This window comes from Podarcis raffonei, chromosome 5 (genome assembly GCF_027172205.1).
Source record: "Podarcis raffonei isolate rPodRaf1 chromosome 5, rPodRaf1.pri, whole genome shotgun sequence".
NCBI classification, from domain to species: Eukaryota; Metazoa; Chordata; class Lepidosauria; order Squamata; family Lacertidae; genus Podarcis; species Podarcis raffonei.
Genome location: NC_070606.1, coordinates 77,997,396 through 78,013,116, shown reverse-complemented (window position 1 = coordinate 78,013,116; position 15,721 = coordinate 77,997,396). Strand labels below are relative to the sequence as shown.

At 42.3% G+C, this 15,721-nt stretch overlaps 1 protein-coding gene across 1 annotated transcript; it reads right to left on the bottom strand.

The window, feature by feature from the left end:
* SELENOT (selenoprotein T) lies at positions 1-13,251 on the bottom strand. The gene is made up of 6 exons (XM_053390273.1): positions 12,997-13,251; positions 4,502-4,612; positions 3,484-3,610; positions 2,244-2,331; positions 1,497-1,649; positions 1-905 (listed from the first exon to the last, which is right to left on the bottom strand). The coding sequence occupies exons 1-5, from the start codon at positions 13,131-13,133 to the stop codon at positions 1,525-1,527; spliced, it is 588 nt and encodes a 195-aa protein (XP_053246248.1). The 5' UTR covers positions 13,134-13,251; the 3' UTR covers positions 1-905; positions 1,497-1,524.
* Positions 13,252-15,721: the final 2,470 nt, after the last annotated feature.

Here is a 15,721-nt window from a genome sequence, read left to right as displayed (position 1 = left end):
TAGATGAAATTTCTTTATTTAAATTAGTTTGCTTAGCTCATATTTAGGACAGAATAAAGGCCAAGCTATTTGATCATTTAGAGTGGCCCAGAAACAGACTTCAAAATTGCTGAGGGAATTCAAACAGCACTTGGTCTTCTTTGAAGTCATGACACTTAGGTACTTACTCTGCATATAGTTTTGTTTCTATAATTTATTATACAATGCACCATTCACTCAGCAATATACTCTGAAAATATACAAAACTTACATAACCAAATCTGCAATGTTTGACAGCCACCAATTTTTATCCAGACCAGTTTAAAGGATAACCAGTACTCCTAAGAGATCAATTTTAACTACAAATGGAACATAAATTTCACACACAGTAGATCAGACAACTTTTCCAATGAAAAAAATAAGGTTATTAAAGCATTTTGTCATCTTCTTAGAAATAAAAATAAAAGTGTTGGATCTAGGCTATGGGTTGTATCCAACATTGGTCATACTTGGAGCAGACCCAGTAAATAATGAACTGTTCTGTTAATTTCAGCGGGTCTAGTTCAAGTAGAACTTAGCTGGTCTAGCCCTAAGTTAGATGCACTTAAACTACATTGATTTCAATTGGAACTAAGTGCAATTAACTATGTATCCAACCCAAAACATTGTTATCGATTAATGTCTGCGTTGTCTAGCTCTAGAGTGGTTGAATTAACTTTAAAAAAAACAACTATATAGTATTATTGCACTCTTTGAATGTGCAGTACTTTGAAATATACCAGCACTGAAAGGGGTCTTGCATTAAGATATTCAGGAACAACATGAAAACGAGGAGAGCATCCAGTCTGTACCAACAAGTATTCTGTCTTCAGTACAGGCCGTCATTTATTTCGTTCATGTTGTCTTTTGAAAGTGTCGCTTAATGTCTGAAAAACATAGCAAAAACATAGTAGGTTGTGCTACAAAAATAGATCAAATAACTATACCCAAAGCCATTCTATATCCAATGTCGCCATGGAAAACCTACTATATTCAGTTAGAACAACAACACACTAGAAGCTCGGCAAACAGAAATAATGAATTGATATTTAATATACATGCCACCAGGCTACTACTACATGAGACAACATGTGTAGAAGTTATCTAGCAAAGGAAAGAGCTAACACTGACAGTCACCAAGTTCCAGAAGTTCCATGTTAAGCCTATGCTGAACATGTGTATGAAACATTAACCGCATGAAAGTTAGTTGCAATTTTTTTTGCTAGCCTGCAAAGAGGCCAATAGCCTATTTTTCCAGAGGAAGAGAAGCTCCTTCTTCCACAGCCAGCACAGAAAAACAAGTCTGGAAAATAGGGATGGAATTATCTGTCCCTGATCCACCAGCCCACTTACTTGCCTGCATAAAATCCCTTGTCAGCCAAAAGCTATCAGGCGAGTGATTAAATACAAGGATTATTTATTACCATTTTATCTTGCAAATCAAATACCTAGCTGAGTAATCTTCAAAACAAACTTACAAGAAGTTTTCAGTACTGATGGATGGGGCTATGATCTATGGTGTGGCATTTGCTCCATGTGCACGTTGAGTTTCATTTCATTATCGAGGATTTGAACAAGTTGCTGCATGGAAGGAAGGTGCCCAGACTGTAGCTTAGACCACACTGGAACATCTAAATAAGAAGTGTAGGAGGTAAAGAACATGATTAGCATATTAAACTACTTTTTGTACAGTGTAGGAACTGCCAGTTGCTGCTCTTATTTTATGCTTGCCAGGATATCCAGAGAAAAACAACTGATACAAGCTTTTGTATACAGTATAGGTTCACTCTCACTCCCATCTCCACCCCACAAATACCAGTTTCTCGCCAATGTACATGCAATGAAGTATTACCAAGCTTCTGAAGAAACTAGATTAAAAATATATATACTTCTGTTTACAAGGCTTGCATGAAGAATTTGTGTGCAAAGTTCTTTCTTGACAAACAGATTACTCTGTCAATGTTCAATCAACTTACACTGCAGAGGTCTTTTAAATGGCACATTACTTAAGAACTGTTAATACTATAGCTTTAGTTATTTGTGAAAGTTTAGGGATCACTCACACTAGTCACAATTTTGACATAGGGTCATCTTAAGTAGACCCTTTATTTCGGTCTTCTGAACCAAATGCAGCTGGTAGCTTCATAAATACTTAACAATGGGTACAATTAACACAAAATCCCTCCTAAGCTAACGAGAATACACAAAAGCTGTTCAGAACTCACCATTTAAAGTTATTTCAAATGCACCTGTTGACATACAAATGTTCTCAGTCATGCTGCTCAGGAAGAAAACCATCATACAAGCATAGACCTAAAAATTAAACACATTAATCTAAATGCTAGTCTTTAAATGATGAAACATTTTTATCAGTTTAGCTCTATATTCAGCTGATACTAATATTTGATGAAAGTGATCTCCTTTCTTTGCGACTCTAAATTAAAATTTGTTCATTTTCCTTCCCTGTCTTGAATTCAGAGGGTTCATTTATAACACTTAAGTAAGATAAATACCAAGTGATAACCAGTATGACACACAGATTGCTAGAATAAAATCAGGACGGTTATTATTTCTAAAATAAAACCCCTTTTTATAAAGCAAGTAAGCAAATACACATATGCTCTACATAAGTTGTCTTACTACTATTCTGTTTCAAACCCTAGAGGCATCGTTCCCTTTACTCCAGAATGTTAAATGTGCTTTTGGCGCTATACCCAAAGGATAAAATGATGCAATCTTCAGCAACAGGGCATAAAAAGATCTCACAGTGAAAGATTTATGTTTCAGCTCATATTAAGATTGCAGCTTCTTCTGCATGGATTATCCAAGATCATGTGGTTATATATTTAACCCATTACTTCATAAGTTTAGTTATTTTTCAGAATTTCTAATACTAAAGATACTACTTAGACCAGAATCCTTGCCTCATCTGAAAAGTAGTGCTGCTGTTTTCTGCTCTTCTGCACCAGCCACCAAAGAAGAAACCATAACTAATGGTGACATATTCTTATTTGCAGCTCAAAAAGCTGATTATTTTTTTTTCCAGCCCTCTTAAAGATATACAGTCGTACCTTGGAAGTCGAATGGAATTCGTTCCAGAAGTCCGTTCAACTTCCAAAACGTTTGAAAACCGAATCAAGGCTTCTGAATGGCTGCAGGAAGCTCCTGCAGCCAATCAGAAGCTGCGGAAGCCCCATCGGACGTTCAGGTTCCAAAAGAACTTTCACAAACTGGAACAATCACTTGCAGGTTTGCAGCGTTCGGGAGCCAAAACATATGAGTTCCAGGGTGTTCAACAACAAAGGTACGATTGGTGTGTGCATGTGTGTGTTCTGTAGCAATTTCCCCTTCAAGCTATATCAAAGTGCATGTTTGTGGGGAAAATTTAGTTGTGTGAACACCAGGAAACCAATCTCTACTCCATGAAAAAAGTGATGTTGTAAGAGGAAAAAGTAGTCTCTTTACCTTATTTTCTTGGCCCCACTGCCAGACGCTTGGAGCTTGCATGCCAAAGAAAGCAAAAGGATCCTTGCCAACAATAATGAAGCCTATTAACACTAGTTTGAAGACTGACAGGAAAGATGCTATATGTCTGGGAGAAGAAAGAGAGATGTTAGTCGCCAAAGGCTATTCCTAAACTTATCAAAAACGACAAAGATTATGCCATACCCAGCTGCCTGTCACTATTCCAGTAACTTTAGTGATCTTTCATCTTATCACTATTACGTATTTGAAAACGTTGCATTTAAAATGCAAGACTATATGTAACTCCCCACATGTGTGTTCAACTTGTGCATGGTGCTGGGAAAGAAATAATTCAATTTAAACTGCAAAAAGGTGTGGAAAGAGCAAGGAAACAGCTGTCCCATGAGCCTTTGCAATGCCCTTTGAGGCCTGCGGACAGTTGGAATTTGGATAGCAGCAAAAGAATCTGACCCATAGCCGAACACCTTGGGGTACCAGTCTACCCAACTTGTCATTGTTTCCACATCATCCTGCAGTGATGAGGAAGACTGAGAGCCACTACTGCCACCATTCGTGGCAGTCTGGTAAGTGGTGCTGGTTTTTCAAGGGTTTCCAGAAGTTTAAAAGGGTGTTTACAGGCTTTTTAGATACATGTTCCCCACTATATATGATTTCAAGTACACATGCAGTACTCAGGAGCATAAGCTCCCTTGTAACTGGGGAGTCGCCTGTATTCCAGTTAATGAATGCAATTCTGGGCTGAGATCTTAGTTCTTCAGGTTGTCATAATGCAAAAAGCTCACCACTTCTTTATGCTCTCTCTTCTGCATCATCATTAGTGTAAACATTCTAACCACAGCAAAAGCAATCTATCATTACTAGTTTGCAAGTGTGGGTTGATTAGTTTAGCTAGCCTCATGAAACTGAACTCGTGCCATAGGTACCAAATTAGATAAACAAGAGGAATAATAGGTCTAAACTCATGTTTCTGTCATATTTTATTTCATAATAAACTTACCTATAAAGAGGCTGAGGGAGATAATTTTCCCCTTCAATGCGGATGTCTGGGTACCGCTGGCTAATAACCTGCATGTACTCCTCAAACACCCGTCTGTATCCTCAGGAAACACTGAAAAGAAATATTTTATTATGATTAGTTTGTGTGTAGTTAAGCATAAACATTTTGCTAAGATTATATATTTGTAGGTAATCAATTGGAATTAGCGTGCTTCCAGATTTCCCTAAAAACAATTTACTCCCTCAACTTCACCATCCTCATCTGCCCAAATGTTTCTTGGTCTCCATCATAACTCCCACTGACTTTGAACAGTGGTGACAGCTCTCTCCCCCCCCCCCCAAAGTCTTTCCTTAAAATCTACATTTTAATGCACTGCAAATTAAGGTAAAGGTACCCCTGCCCGTACGGGCCAGTCTTGACAGACTCTAGGGTTGTGCGCCCATCTCACTCAAGAGGCCGGGGACCAGCGCTGTCCGGAGACACTTCCGGGTCACGTGGCCAGTGTGACATCGCTGCTCTGGCGAGCCAGAGCCGCACACGGAAACGCCGTTTACCTTCCCGCTAGTAAGCGGTCCCTATTTATCTACTTGCACCCGGGAGTGCTTTCGAACTGCTAGGTTGGCAGGCGCTGGGATCGAACAACGGGAGCGCACCCCGCCGTGGGGATTCGAACCGCCGACCTTTCGATCGGCAAGCCCTAGGCGCTGAGGCTTTTACCCACAGCGCCACCCGCACTGCAAATTACTTTGAACACAATTCTGTAAATGCAAAAGTATCATGTAAATTAATATTTAATCTACTCTTTTATGTGGCATTTTGGATTACCCCTCAAATAACCATCAAGAAGGACACTGACAAACTGGAACGTGTCCAGAGGAGGGCAACCAAAATGGTCAAAGGCCTGGAAACGATGCCTTATGAGGAACGGCTAAGGGAGCTGGGCATGTTTAGCCTGGAGAAGAGGAGGTTAAGGGGTGATATGATAGCCATGTTCAAATATATAAAAGGATGTCACATAGAGGAGGGAGAAAGGTTGTTTTCTGCTGCTCCAGAGAAGCGGACACGGAGCAATGGTTCCAAACTACAAGAAAGAAGATTCCACCTAAACATTAGGAAGAACTTCCTGACAGTAAGAGCTGTTCGACAGTGGAATTTGCTGCCAAGGAGTGTGGTGGAGTCTCCTTCTTTGGAGGTCTTTAAGCAGAGGCTTGACAACCATATGTCAGGAGTGCTCTGATGGTGTTTCCTGCTTGGCAGGGGGTTGGACTCGATGGCCCTTGTGGTCTCTTCCAACTCTATGATTCTATGACCATTTTGGTTGCCCTCCTCTGGACACGTTCCAGTTTGTCAGTGTCCTTCCTGAACTGTGGTGCCCAGAACTGGACACAGTACTCCAGGTGAGGTCTGACCAGAGCAGAATACAGTGGCACTATTACTTCCCTTGATCTAGATGCTATACTCCTATTGATGCAGCCCAGAATTGTATTGGCTTTCTTAGCTGCCGCGTCACACTGTTGGCTCATGTCAAGTTTGTGGTCAACCAAGACTCCTAGATCCTTTTCACATGTAGTGCTCTCAAGCCAGGTGTCACCCATCTTGTATTTGTGCCTCTCAATTTTTTTGCCCAAGTGCAATACTTTACATTTCTCCCTGTTAAAATTCATCTTGTTTGTTTTGGCCCAGTTCTCTAATCTGTCAAGGTCGTTTTGAAGTGTGATCCTGTCCTCTGGGGTGTTAGCCACCCTTCCCAGTTTGGTGTCATCTGCAAATTTGATCAGGATGCCCTTGAGTCCATCATCCAAGTCGTTGATAAAGATGTTGAATAAGACCGGGCCCAAGACAGAACCCTGTGGCACCCCACTAGTCACTCTTCTCCAGGATGAAGAGGAACCATTGATGAGCACCCTTTGGGTTCGGTCAGCCAGCCAGTTACAAATCCACTGAGTGGTAGCATAGTCAAGACCGCATTTTACCAGCTTCTTTACAAGAATATCATGGGGCACCTTGTCAAATGCCTTGCTGAAATCAAGGTAGGCTACATCCACTGCATTCCCTTCATCTACCAGGCTTGTAATTCTGTCAAAAAATGAGATCAGGTTAGTCTGACATGACTTATTTTTCAGAAATCCATGCTGACTATTGGTGATCACAGCATTCCTTTCTAGGTGCTCACAGACTGTCAGACTGACTGGGCGGTAATTATTTGGGTCCTCTCTTTTCCCCTTTTTGAAAATAGGGACAACATTTGCCCTCCTCCAGTCTGCCGGGACTTCGCCTGTTCTCCAGGAATTCTCAAAGATGACTGCCAGTGGTTCTGAGATCACATCTGCCAGTTCTTTTAATACTCTTGGATGCAGCTCATCTGGCCCTGGAGACTTGAATACATCTAAACTAGCCAAGTATTCTTGTACTATCTCCTTAGTTATTCTGGGCTGTGTTTCCTCTGCTGAATCATTTGCTCCAAATTCTTCAGGTTGGGCATTGTTTTCTTTATCGGAGAAGACTGAGGCAAAGAAGGCATTGAGGAGTTCAGCCCTTTCTGTGTCCCCTGTTTGTATTTCACCATCTTCTCCTCTGAGTGACCCCACTGTTTCTTTGTTCTTCCTTTTGCTACGAACATACCCATAAAAGCCTTTTTTGTTGCTTTTAACCTCTCTAGCAAGCCTGAGTTCATTCTGTGCTTTAGCTTTTCTGACTTTGTGTCTACACGTGCTGGCTATTTGTTTGAATTCCTCTTTGGTGGTTTCCCCCCTTTTCCATTTTTTGTACACATCCTTTTTTAATCTTAACTCAGTTAAAAGTTCTTTAGATAGCCACCCTGGCTTCTTTAGGCACCTTCCATGTTTCCGTGTCATTGGTATTGCCTGAAGTTGTGCTTTTACTATCTCCCTCTTAACAAACTCCCAGCCATCATGAACTCCCTTTCCTTTTAGTATTACTGTCCATGGGATCTCACCCAGCACTTCCCTAAGTTTTATGAAGTCAGCTTTCTTAAAGTCGAGAAATTGAGTCCTAGTATGCTTGGCTGCTCCTTTCCGCTGTATAGTAAACTTCAGAAGAGCATGATCACTCGCGCATAATGATCCTTCCACTTCTACCCCACTAACCAGGTCATCAACATTGGTTAGGACCAGATCTAAAATGGCTGTTCCTCTTGTTGCTTCTCCCACTTTCTGGACAATGAAGTTGTCTGCAAGGCCAGTGAGGAATCTGTTTGACCTTATGCTCTTGGCTGAGTTTGACATCCAACAAATATCCGGGTAATTGAAGTCCCCCATTACTACTATCTCCCTTCCTTTTGCATGCTTGGCCATCTGTTCCAGGAAGGCATCATCTATGTCCTCCGTTTGGCTTGGGGATCTATAGTAAACTCCCACAATGAGGTCACTGTTATTCTTCTCTCCCTTAATTTTTACCCAAATGCTCTCACTTTGACTAGCATGGGTTCAATTGCAGCCAGGTGGAGATCTCTAGGTGCCAGGTTGTAGACTAGGGAAGGCAAAATGTCACTTAAAGAAGGATCTGAAATATTTTCCTTGAAGCTTGGATTTGTTTTATTTGATATTTTAATGTGTTATAAACTGCTTTGAGATTTGTTCTTTAAAATATAAAGTGGTACAGAAATGAAATAATAAATAATAATAATAAATACCATAAAAGGTGCCTAGATATCCCATTGTGGCAAGTGCAACCTAGGTTTAAGGTGCCATTTGTAGATTAGATTATATATCTGAGTTTCTAACACTGATCTCAGTGTGTGTGTTCCATTTCCCCTACCTCTGGTTCTGGGGAATCAACTAAATATTTTATCTAAAGTCATGCAATAGCTTGGATGGCAGCAAGAGCCTTCAGTATGATATGAAAATATTAACCAAGCCAGCTAGAAGGCGAAATCCGAACTGTATGAGAGCTTCCAAAACATGTCTGTAGGTAATAATTAATTCCAATGCTGAAACTTAATGAGTCAACGGTTTGTTTTCCTTGAAAGTATCCGCAAAAAAAAACAGTAAGAAAATGGAATACAGCCGAGAACTCTCCAAGAAGAAAATGACAGAAAATTAAAACACACTTTCTCCTCATGTCACAATACCACCTGGAAACTTGATTGTTGTATCAAAACTCTTTACGTTTTTGGTGTTCCCACTACAGCTCTGGGTATTATCTCTTCTGTTCCACATCATATATTTCCAAAGAGCCCAAGGACTTTAGTAATTGACTTCTCTTGTGTAGCTCACTGTACAGCTATGCCTTAGTAAAAACTATTACATTAAGCAATCACTACAAAAATCACTAGTAATGGCCCTCTAAAGAAAACTGGTTTTTTAAATTAAAGATTTCTTAGTTTACAAAAAGATTTGCATTGTCTCTTTTTTCAAGTTGTCCTTTCTGCATCTCAGTTTCATTTGTTGTGAGACATTAGTGTTGCATGCAATATTAGGTTGAGAAGAAAAGAGGGGTGGAGATAGAGAGGGGTTGTGAGGTGATGCTTCTATTCTTCTTTTGAGTGTTTATGTGGGGTTTTGTGTCAGCGTCACTTGTATAGGCTCTTACTATTCGCTTGTTATATTTCCTTGGTGATGAGAGAGGTTGGGGGTGGCCTAGGGTGTGGTTGATGGTTTTTGGTTGGCTATAGTGAGATTTGTTTATGTGCGTGAGCGTGTGAGGATGTGGATTTTTGGATCAGGTTAGCCATATTGATTTGTAGGCTATCAGTGGACTCTTGCTGTTGTCTTGTTGAGCTATGTATGTGATAAAGGAGAACCATACTGAGGTGAAGGCATCTTCTTCTATTTGTCCCTGTGTCAGTTTCAGCTGATTGGTTAGTTTTTCTAGTAAGGCTGTTTCCCATATTATTTAATAGCACTGGTCCAGGTTTACTCCTGAATGGTCTCTCCAGTGTCTGGCTGAGGTTTCTGGCTACTAAGAGTAGGTGGGTTATGAGCTCTTTATAATATTAGTGGGCATTATTATCTTGGAAGATGTTCGGTAGGGCCAGTTCTGGGGTGACATCTAATACTTGCTTAGTTATTTTGCGCATTTCTTGTATGACTGATGTCCAGAAGAGTTGGATTTTGAGGCATTCCCACCACATGTGAAGGTATGTGCCCGTGGAGGTGCAGCTTCTCCAGAATTTTGGTGAGGCTCCTGGGCATATCAGCACTAGTTTCCATGGTGTTAGGTACAATCTGTGTGTTTCAGGGTGAGTTCTTTTCTTTTAACCAACATTGATTTAAAGGGAAGTTTAGACCACATTCTAGTCCATTGTGTGGGGTTAACCTCATAGACTATGTTATCCTCTCATTGTTTTTTGCCTATGTTGAGGGGGTTTGTGGGATTTTGGAGCAGTGTTTTGTATATTGTGGATTCCATCCCCTTGCTGTGTCCATTTGTTGTTAGGAGGAGTTTTTAAGAAAACTGTTTTGAAGCAAACTAGTCTCTAAAATATTTCGAACACTAGCACAAATAATCCACAATTTCCTTCCATGAAATTTATGCATAATGGTGATCAGGTCATAGGGATACTGTACACCAGAAGAACAAAATTTCCAGATGTTTATGATTCTAGCCTTGAGTTTCCTTTACTTGCCTCCCAGTTTGATTCTCTTCTGAGTTTTATTTTGAGAGCCACAGTTCTGCCTTATGGTTGTCCTCTTCAAAGACAAGGGAGATTTATTTTAGGTTTGTTTGTTTTTTAAAGAAAAAGAAAATTGGGATTTTCACATTTATAACAGGGCTTCTTGATTAAAAAAAAAGCTAAATAGCTACTGAGGAATCCACACAATTCACAAATATTACTCAAAACATTCAGTAATAGAACTGGGAACATAGAAAACTAATGTGAAATGTTTTTTAAATGACTCTGCTTTTCTTTCCCTTTGGTCCCAACTGTGATGCGTTGCTATGCTGATGTAACACTGCTAACACAAGGAGTAACAATGCCTGAAAAAATTGCAATAAATAGATGGTGAAACTTTAAAAATGAAGAATGTTTCCAACACAAGAATGAACAGTGCTGAAGCTGATAAAGAAAGCCTGAAGAAAGAGCATGTTACAGAAAGAAAACTGGATTGCTAGATATGGGCAAATGCTGAAAAACTGCTTGAAATTCAGAATTATAACCATTACTCCATTAAATAGTTATTTTTAGAGAAAAGTACTAACATTTTTGTTCCACACTTTAATTGACTTTCCTATTTTTGCTAATTCCAAATCCATTATTCATATTCAGACTGAAGTCTCATATCCAAATAGCAGTTTGCATATAAATATATTATTAGCAACTTTGTTAATACTGTAAAATGTTGTTTGTGACTTGTTATTTTCCAACTTTAGATAAAAAATGCCTTACTGAACCCCATCACTAACTACAACTTGCTGTTTAGAAGTTCCTTTATATAAAACGTTGTGCAATTCTAAGCATGTTTGCTCAGATATGAGCCTCAGCAACTTCATTAGGATAGTCTTTTATCCAGTATAAGCTTACTCTGGATTGGAACCCAAAGCATCAATCCAATGTACACAGATCTAGGACTTCAGTTCAATGAACATGGTGGGACTGACTTTTGGGTAAACATGCACAGCAATTGTGCTGCATGTATTTGGCTTTCATCAATATAAATACAAAAGTACAGACTATTCCCCTTAATGGATCACAAACCTTATGACAGACATGAGTATCCAAAGGAAAAGAGCACTATTTAGACAAGTACCATTTGGCAACTCCACTTTTGACAGGTCAACACATTATGTATACCTTTAGGTCCTAAACAAGAACTAAGGTTCCTTTCATGTTATAAACTGCTTCCCTCAGTATAGAATCCTCACACATACTGGCGTGTGGACAAACCATGTCCTCCCAGCGTTAGAAACTGAGATATACAAGCTAGGCACCAAATGGCTCCTTAAACCAGGTTTACAGTCGCCAAAACAATGTCTAGTTGCCATTGTGAGGCAAGACGGCTCTAAAGTCTTACTATTCAATGATGGACTGACTGATTGATTCTCAGTTAAACATCTGGCTAGTTCAGATGACAACCTTGAGTTGGGTTAAGAGCTTTGAGAACTTAAAGAAGAAAAGCCACTTGATCCAGGGACAGTCGACACATATATTGTCATGTTCCAACCTCTTTTTCTTAATGGCGACTGCTCCTGCTCAGCCTGCACAGAAAAAGCATTTTGGTTCCAGAAATTCATTCCTATTGCACAGATAAAATATAACTGATAGAATTCTACAGGATGGGGTATTAATGTATGAAAACAGACCAGATCCAATGATCCCAAGGCATGCACTTCTAGATGATAGAGGTGTCAGGTGCCATCCTGGTGCCTAGGCCTCTTCCCTTGGTTGCAAATGGTAGAAAAGCCAGGTAAAAAATGTGCCTGGCACCTGACTAATTTCAAACTCTGCCTCACCTGCAGGGTCCAAGTTCCTATACCGCCCCCTCGACTTCTTGCACCACCGCACCGTTTCTGAAAGCCCTTACATAAACACATTTTTTTATCACCAGGCACCCCCAACTCCCCCCCCCACTAGTCAACATAGTTCCACCAATCCGCCCTGCTACTCAGACCACTTCTCATCCTCAAATCCCAAACTCTTTTTGCCAACACCAACTTGTCCTCAATCTATTAATCGCTCAGGGCCTCCTGGTCTTTCCCCATCCTATTGAACACCTATCCTCCTCAAGCCCCATATTTCACAATATATATATTCAAGGTGAGCTCGGCACCGAAAGGACAGCATTGCCCAACCCTCCCTCCTCTCATTTCATGCCTCCTGCCTATCAGAAAGCCAACATTATTGTAGCAACCCTAATGTCTTCCATCAAGGGCCACAGCCAGTCGTCTTCAACTGGTGGGCCATGGCCTGATCCGAGGTGGGCCAAAACAGCTGCACTACTGCCATACAGATATTTGGGGTAGATGTGGGGGGAGGGGGAGAGAGATGATAATAAGAAATGGGATCCCCAGATGCATGTTTATTTGAGGTTAAAGGTGAGTCTAAAGGCTAAAGCGATTGAAATCGGGGGGGGGGGGGAGAAGAGAGATAGATAAGATCCGCCCTGAGACCTCCGGGTATAGGGCGGTATATAAATTCAATAAGTAAGAGACAGAGACGTTTCCTGCCCTGGGAAAACAACTCTTATCTGAATTCCGACGTAGCCTGCCCTCTACTTTCCCCGTGGAGTGAAGGGGCTTCTCCACACCTTCATGTGCGGACCTGCCGCCCTTCGCCCCCCAACACCTCCCCGGGGGCTCCCCTAATTCTCTCCCCCCCCCGATGCCTCGCGTTGTCAGCCCTTCCCTTCGCCCCCTCCTCGCTCGCCCTTCGCCTCCCTTCCCTTTCCGGCCTCCGCAGGGCGAGGCTTCGGCGGGGAAGGGAGGCCAGAGCGACGGCGCGCTGTCGGTTCTGGGCTTCGCCCTCCCACCCCCGCCGGAGGAAGGTCTGAGGAGGAGAAGGAAGGAGCAGGAGGCCTCCCCCCCGCCGGGCTCACCAGATCTGGAACTTGAGCAGCGGCCCCGTCGCGTAGGCCATGCGCAGCTTCTTCCCGGGGGGCAACCCGTCCGGCTGAGCGCCAGAGCCGCCCAGCCCCGCAGCCAGCAGGAACAGCAACGCCAGCGCCGGCCTCATCTCGTCTTCTTCTCCTCCTCCGCGCGACCACGGCCGGCTTTATAAACGCTCCTGGCTCCGTTTCCCTCTACCCCCTCCCACCTCCGCACGCACACCGCCTCGCGCTCTGCCGCTGGCGGGCGAGGGTCACGTGAGAGAGGGCGCCCGCAGCGCGCCTGCGCCAGGTTCCACCTATCCCCGGCCGCGGAAAGAATGGCGCCCACCCACCCCCCACCAGTCGACGAGTTTGCCTCACGGGTGTTGTACATACGGGCTACTCGCGCCCGGCTGAATGGCAGGGGGGGCTTCCGTTGCTCTGCCAAAATGGGAGACCCTAACCCTCCCCAGAGTGGCTTAAGTGCGGCATTAAAAGCAGTTGAAACAAAGCTGTCTCTCCCTACAGGCTTACATTCTAATAAAATCATCATCATCAGTGGGTTTTTTTAAAAAAATGTTTAGGGGTACTCTTATTTTCCTACTCATATTGCAATACTTTCTCTCAATGAGGCAAAACTTAGATTCACAAAATGTTTAGGGGTACGCGTCCCCTCAGAAAAAAGCACTGATAATAATAAAGCAAGATTTATTAAGGGTGCTCAAGGTAGGGGTACGCGTCCCCTCAGAAAAAAGCACTGATAATAATAAAGCAAGATTTATTAAGGGTGCTCAGGGTCATAAAGTTTTGGAGTTGTTGGCAAGGGACCTTGCGGGTCATCTAGTCCAACCCCCTGCAATACGGGAATCTCCACTAAAGCATCCATGACAGAGGGCATCCAACCTCTACTTAAAAACCGAGTCCACAATCTCCCGAGGGAGACCGTTCCACTGTCAAGTAGCTCTTACCACCATAAAGTTTTTCCTGGTGTTTAGTCGGAAGCTCCTTTCTTGTAACTTGAAGCCATTGCCTTGAGTCCTAGCCTCCAGAGCAGGCGTAAACAAGCTTGCTCCCTCCTCCATGTGACAGCCCTTTAGATATTGGAACATGGTTATCCTATCTCCTCTCAATCTCCTCTTTTCCAGGCTAAACATACTCAGCTTCTTCAACCAGTCTTCATAATGCTTTGTTTCCAGTCTCTTGAACATCTTCATCTCTGCACACGTTCCAGCTTGTCAATATCCTTTCTAAATTGTGCTGCCCAGAACTGGACACGGTTGTTCCAGGTGTGGTCTGACCAAGGCAGAACAGAGCAGGAATATTACTTCCCCTGATTGGGACACTATACTTCTGGAACAGCATTGGCTTTTTTTGATGCTGCATCACACTGCTGACTCACGTTAAAGCTTGTGGTCTACTAAGGCCCCAAGATCCTTTTCACATGGACTATTGGTAAGCCAGATGTCCCCCATCTTATATTTGTGCAGCTGGTTCTTCCTTCTTAAGTGCGGAACCTAACATTTGTCCCTATTGAAATTCATTTATTGGCTTGATCTGAAGTCAGTGCAGAATGCTGCAGCATGATTCCTGACAGGTCTGAGCTCTTGCCAGAGAACAGCACTGGTTGCTATTAGTATACAAAGCGCTTAATAACCTGGGAGCAGTTTACTTACGAGATCACCTTACGCCCCCACATGTGCATACCCAACCACTTTAGTTGGCGGAATTTGACACTACTCCAGGTTCCACATAAAACCTGTTCTGCTTTTGCATGAACCCGACGGTTAGTGTGGCAGCACCTGCATTTTGGAACTCTCTTGGCAGTTGAGATCAAGCCTTCAGACTCAGGCACTATTGTAAACCACTTAGATACATTTTTGTGGTACAGCAGTTTGAGACCCATTGGCAACTCTCACTTGGTTTAGCTTCTTCACCATGCTCTTTTGTAATAATGAAAGATTAAATTTTCCAGTAATTTGCAGATGCAGCCACATTCTACATATGCATGTTTTCTCCAGAAATGGCATTTATGCATGGTGGTAATGGTGGTGGTTTTAAAGATCCTGAGCACTATGAAGATCAAAGACAATGTCTGCAAATGTGTGGAAAGTTAATCTACTTAGAATCATAGGACTGTAGAGTTGGAAGGGATCCACAGGGTCTCAGAGTCCAACCTGTTGCATTGCAGGAATCTAAGCTAAGGAATCCCTGACAGATGGCCGTCCAACCTGTGTTTGAATACTTCCCTCTCACAGAAGTCAATGACATTTAATCAGCCTAATCACATACGGAATTGCTGCTAAAGTCCAAAAGGACAGCTCACAAAAAATATTGATGCGCCATAATAGCACAGCTTATAGGGGAAGGGTTGCCCTTGGCTATAGATCAGCAAAACTATGCAGTAATGATTATGTACCTCAGAGCAACAACTTTATTCACTTTAGTAACCGAAAACTCAATTAAAGCCAATGGAAGTCACCCAACCAACAGCTGAAAATGTTATGTCCTCACGGTTGAGGAAAAACTTTCAGAAAGGTTATCATTTTTTGAGGGAGGGTTGGTGGTGAAATATTTAGTGCAGGGGTTGAGACAGGAAAAAAACGCCGCCTGAATACTTCCTGTCAAGCTCCCCCACCCCACCCCAGGTGTGGATGGCCCAAAAGAAATAGCAATGAAAATGATGCCTGAGAAGTTAGGAGTGTGTGGCACCTGTGGCTGTTTTGTGTGAAATTCG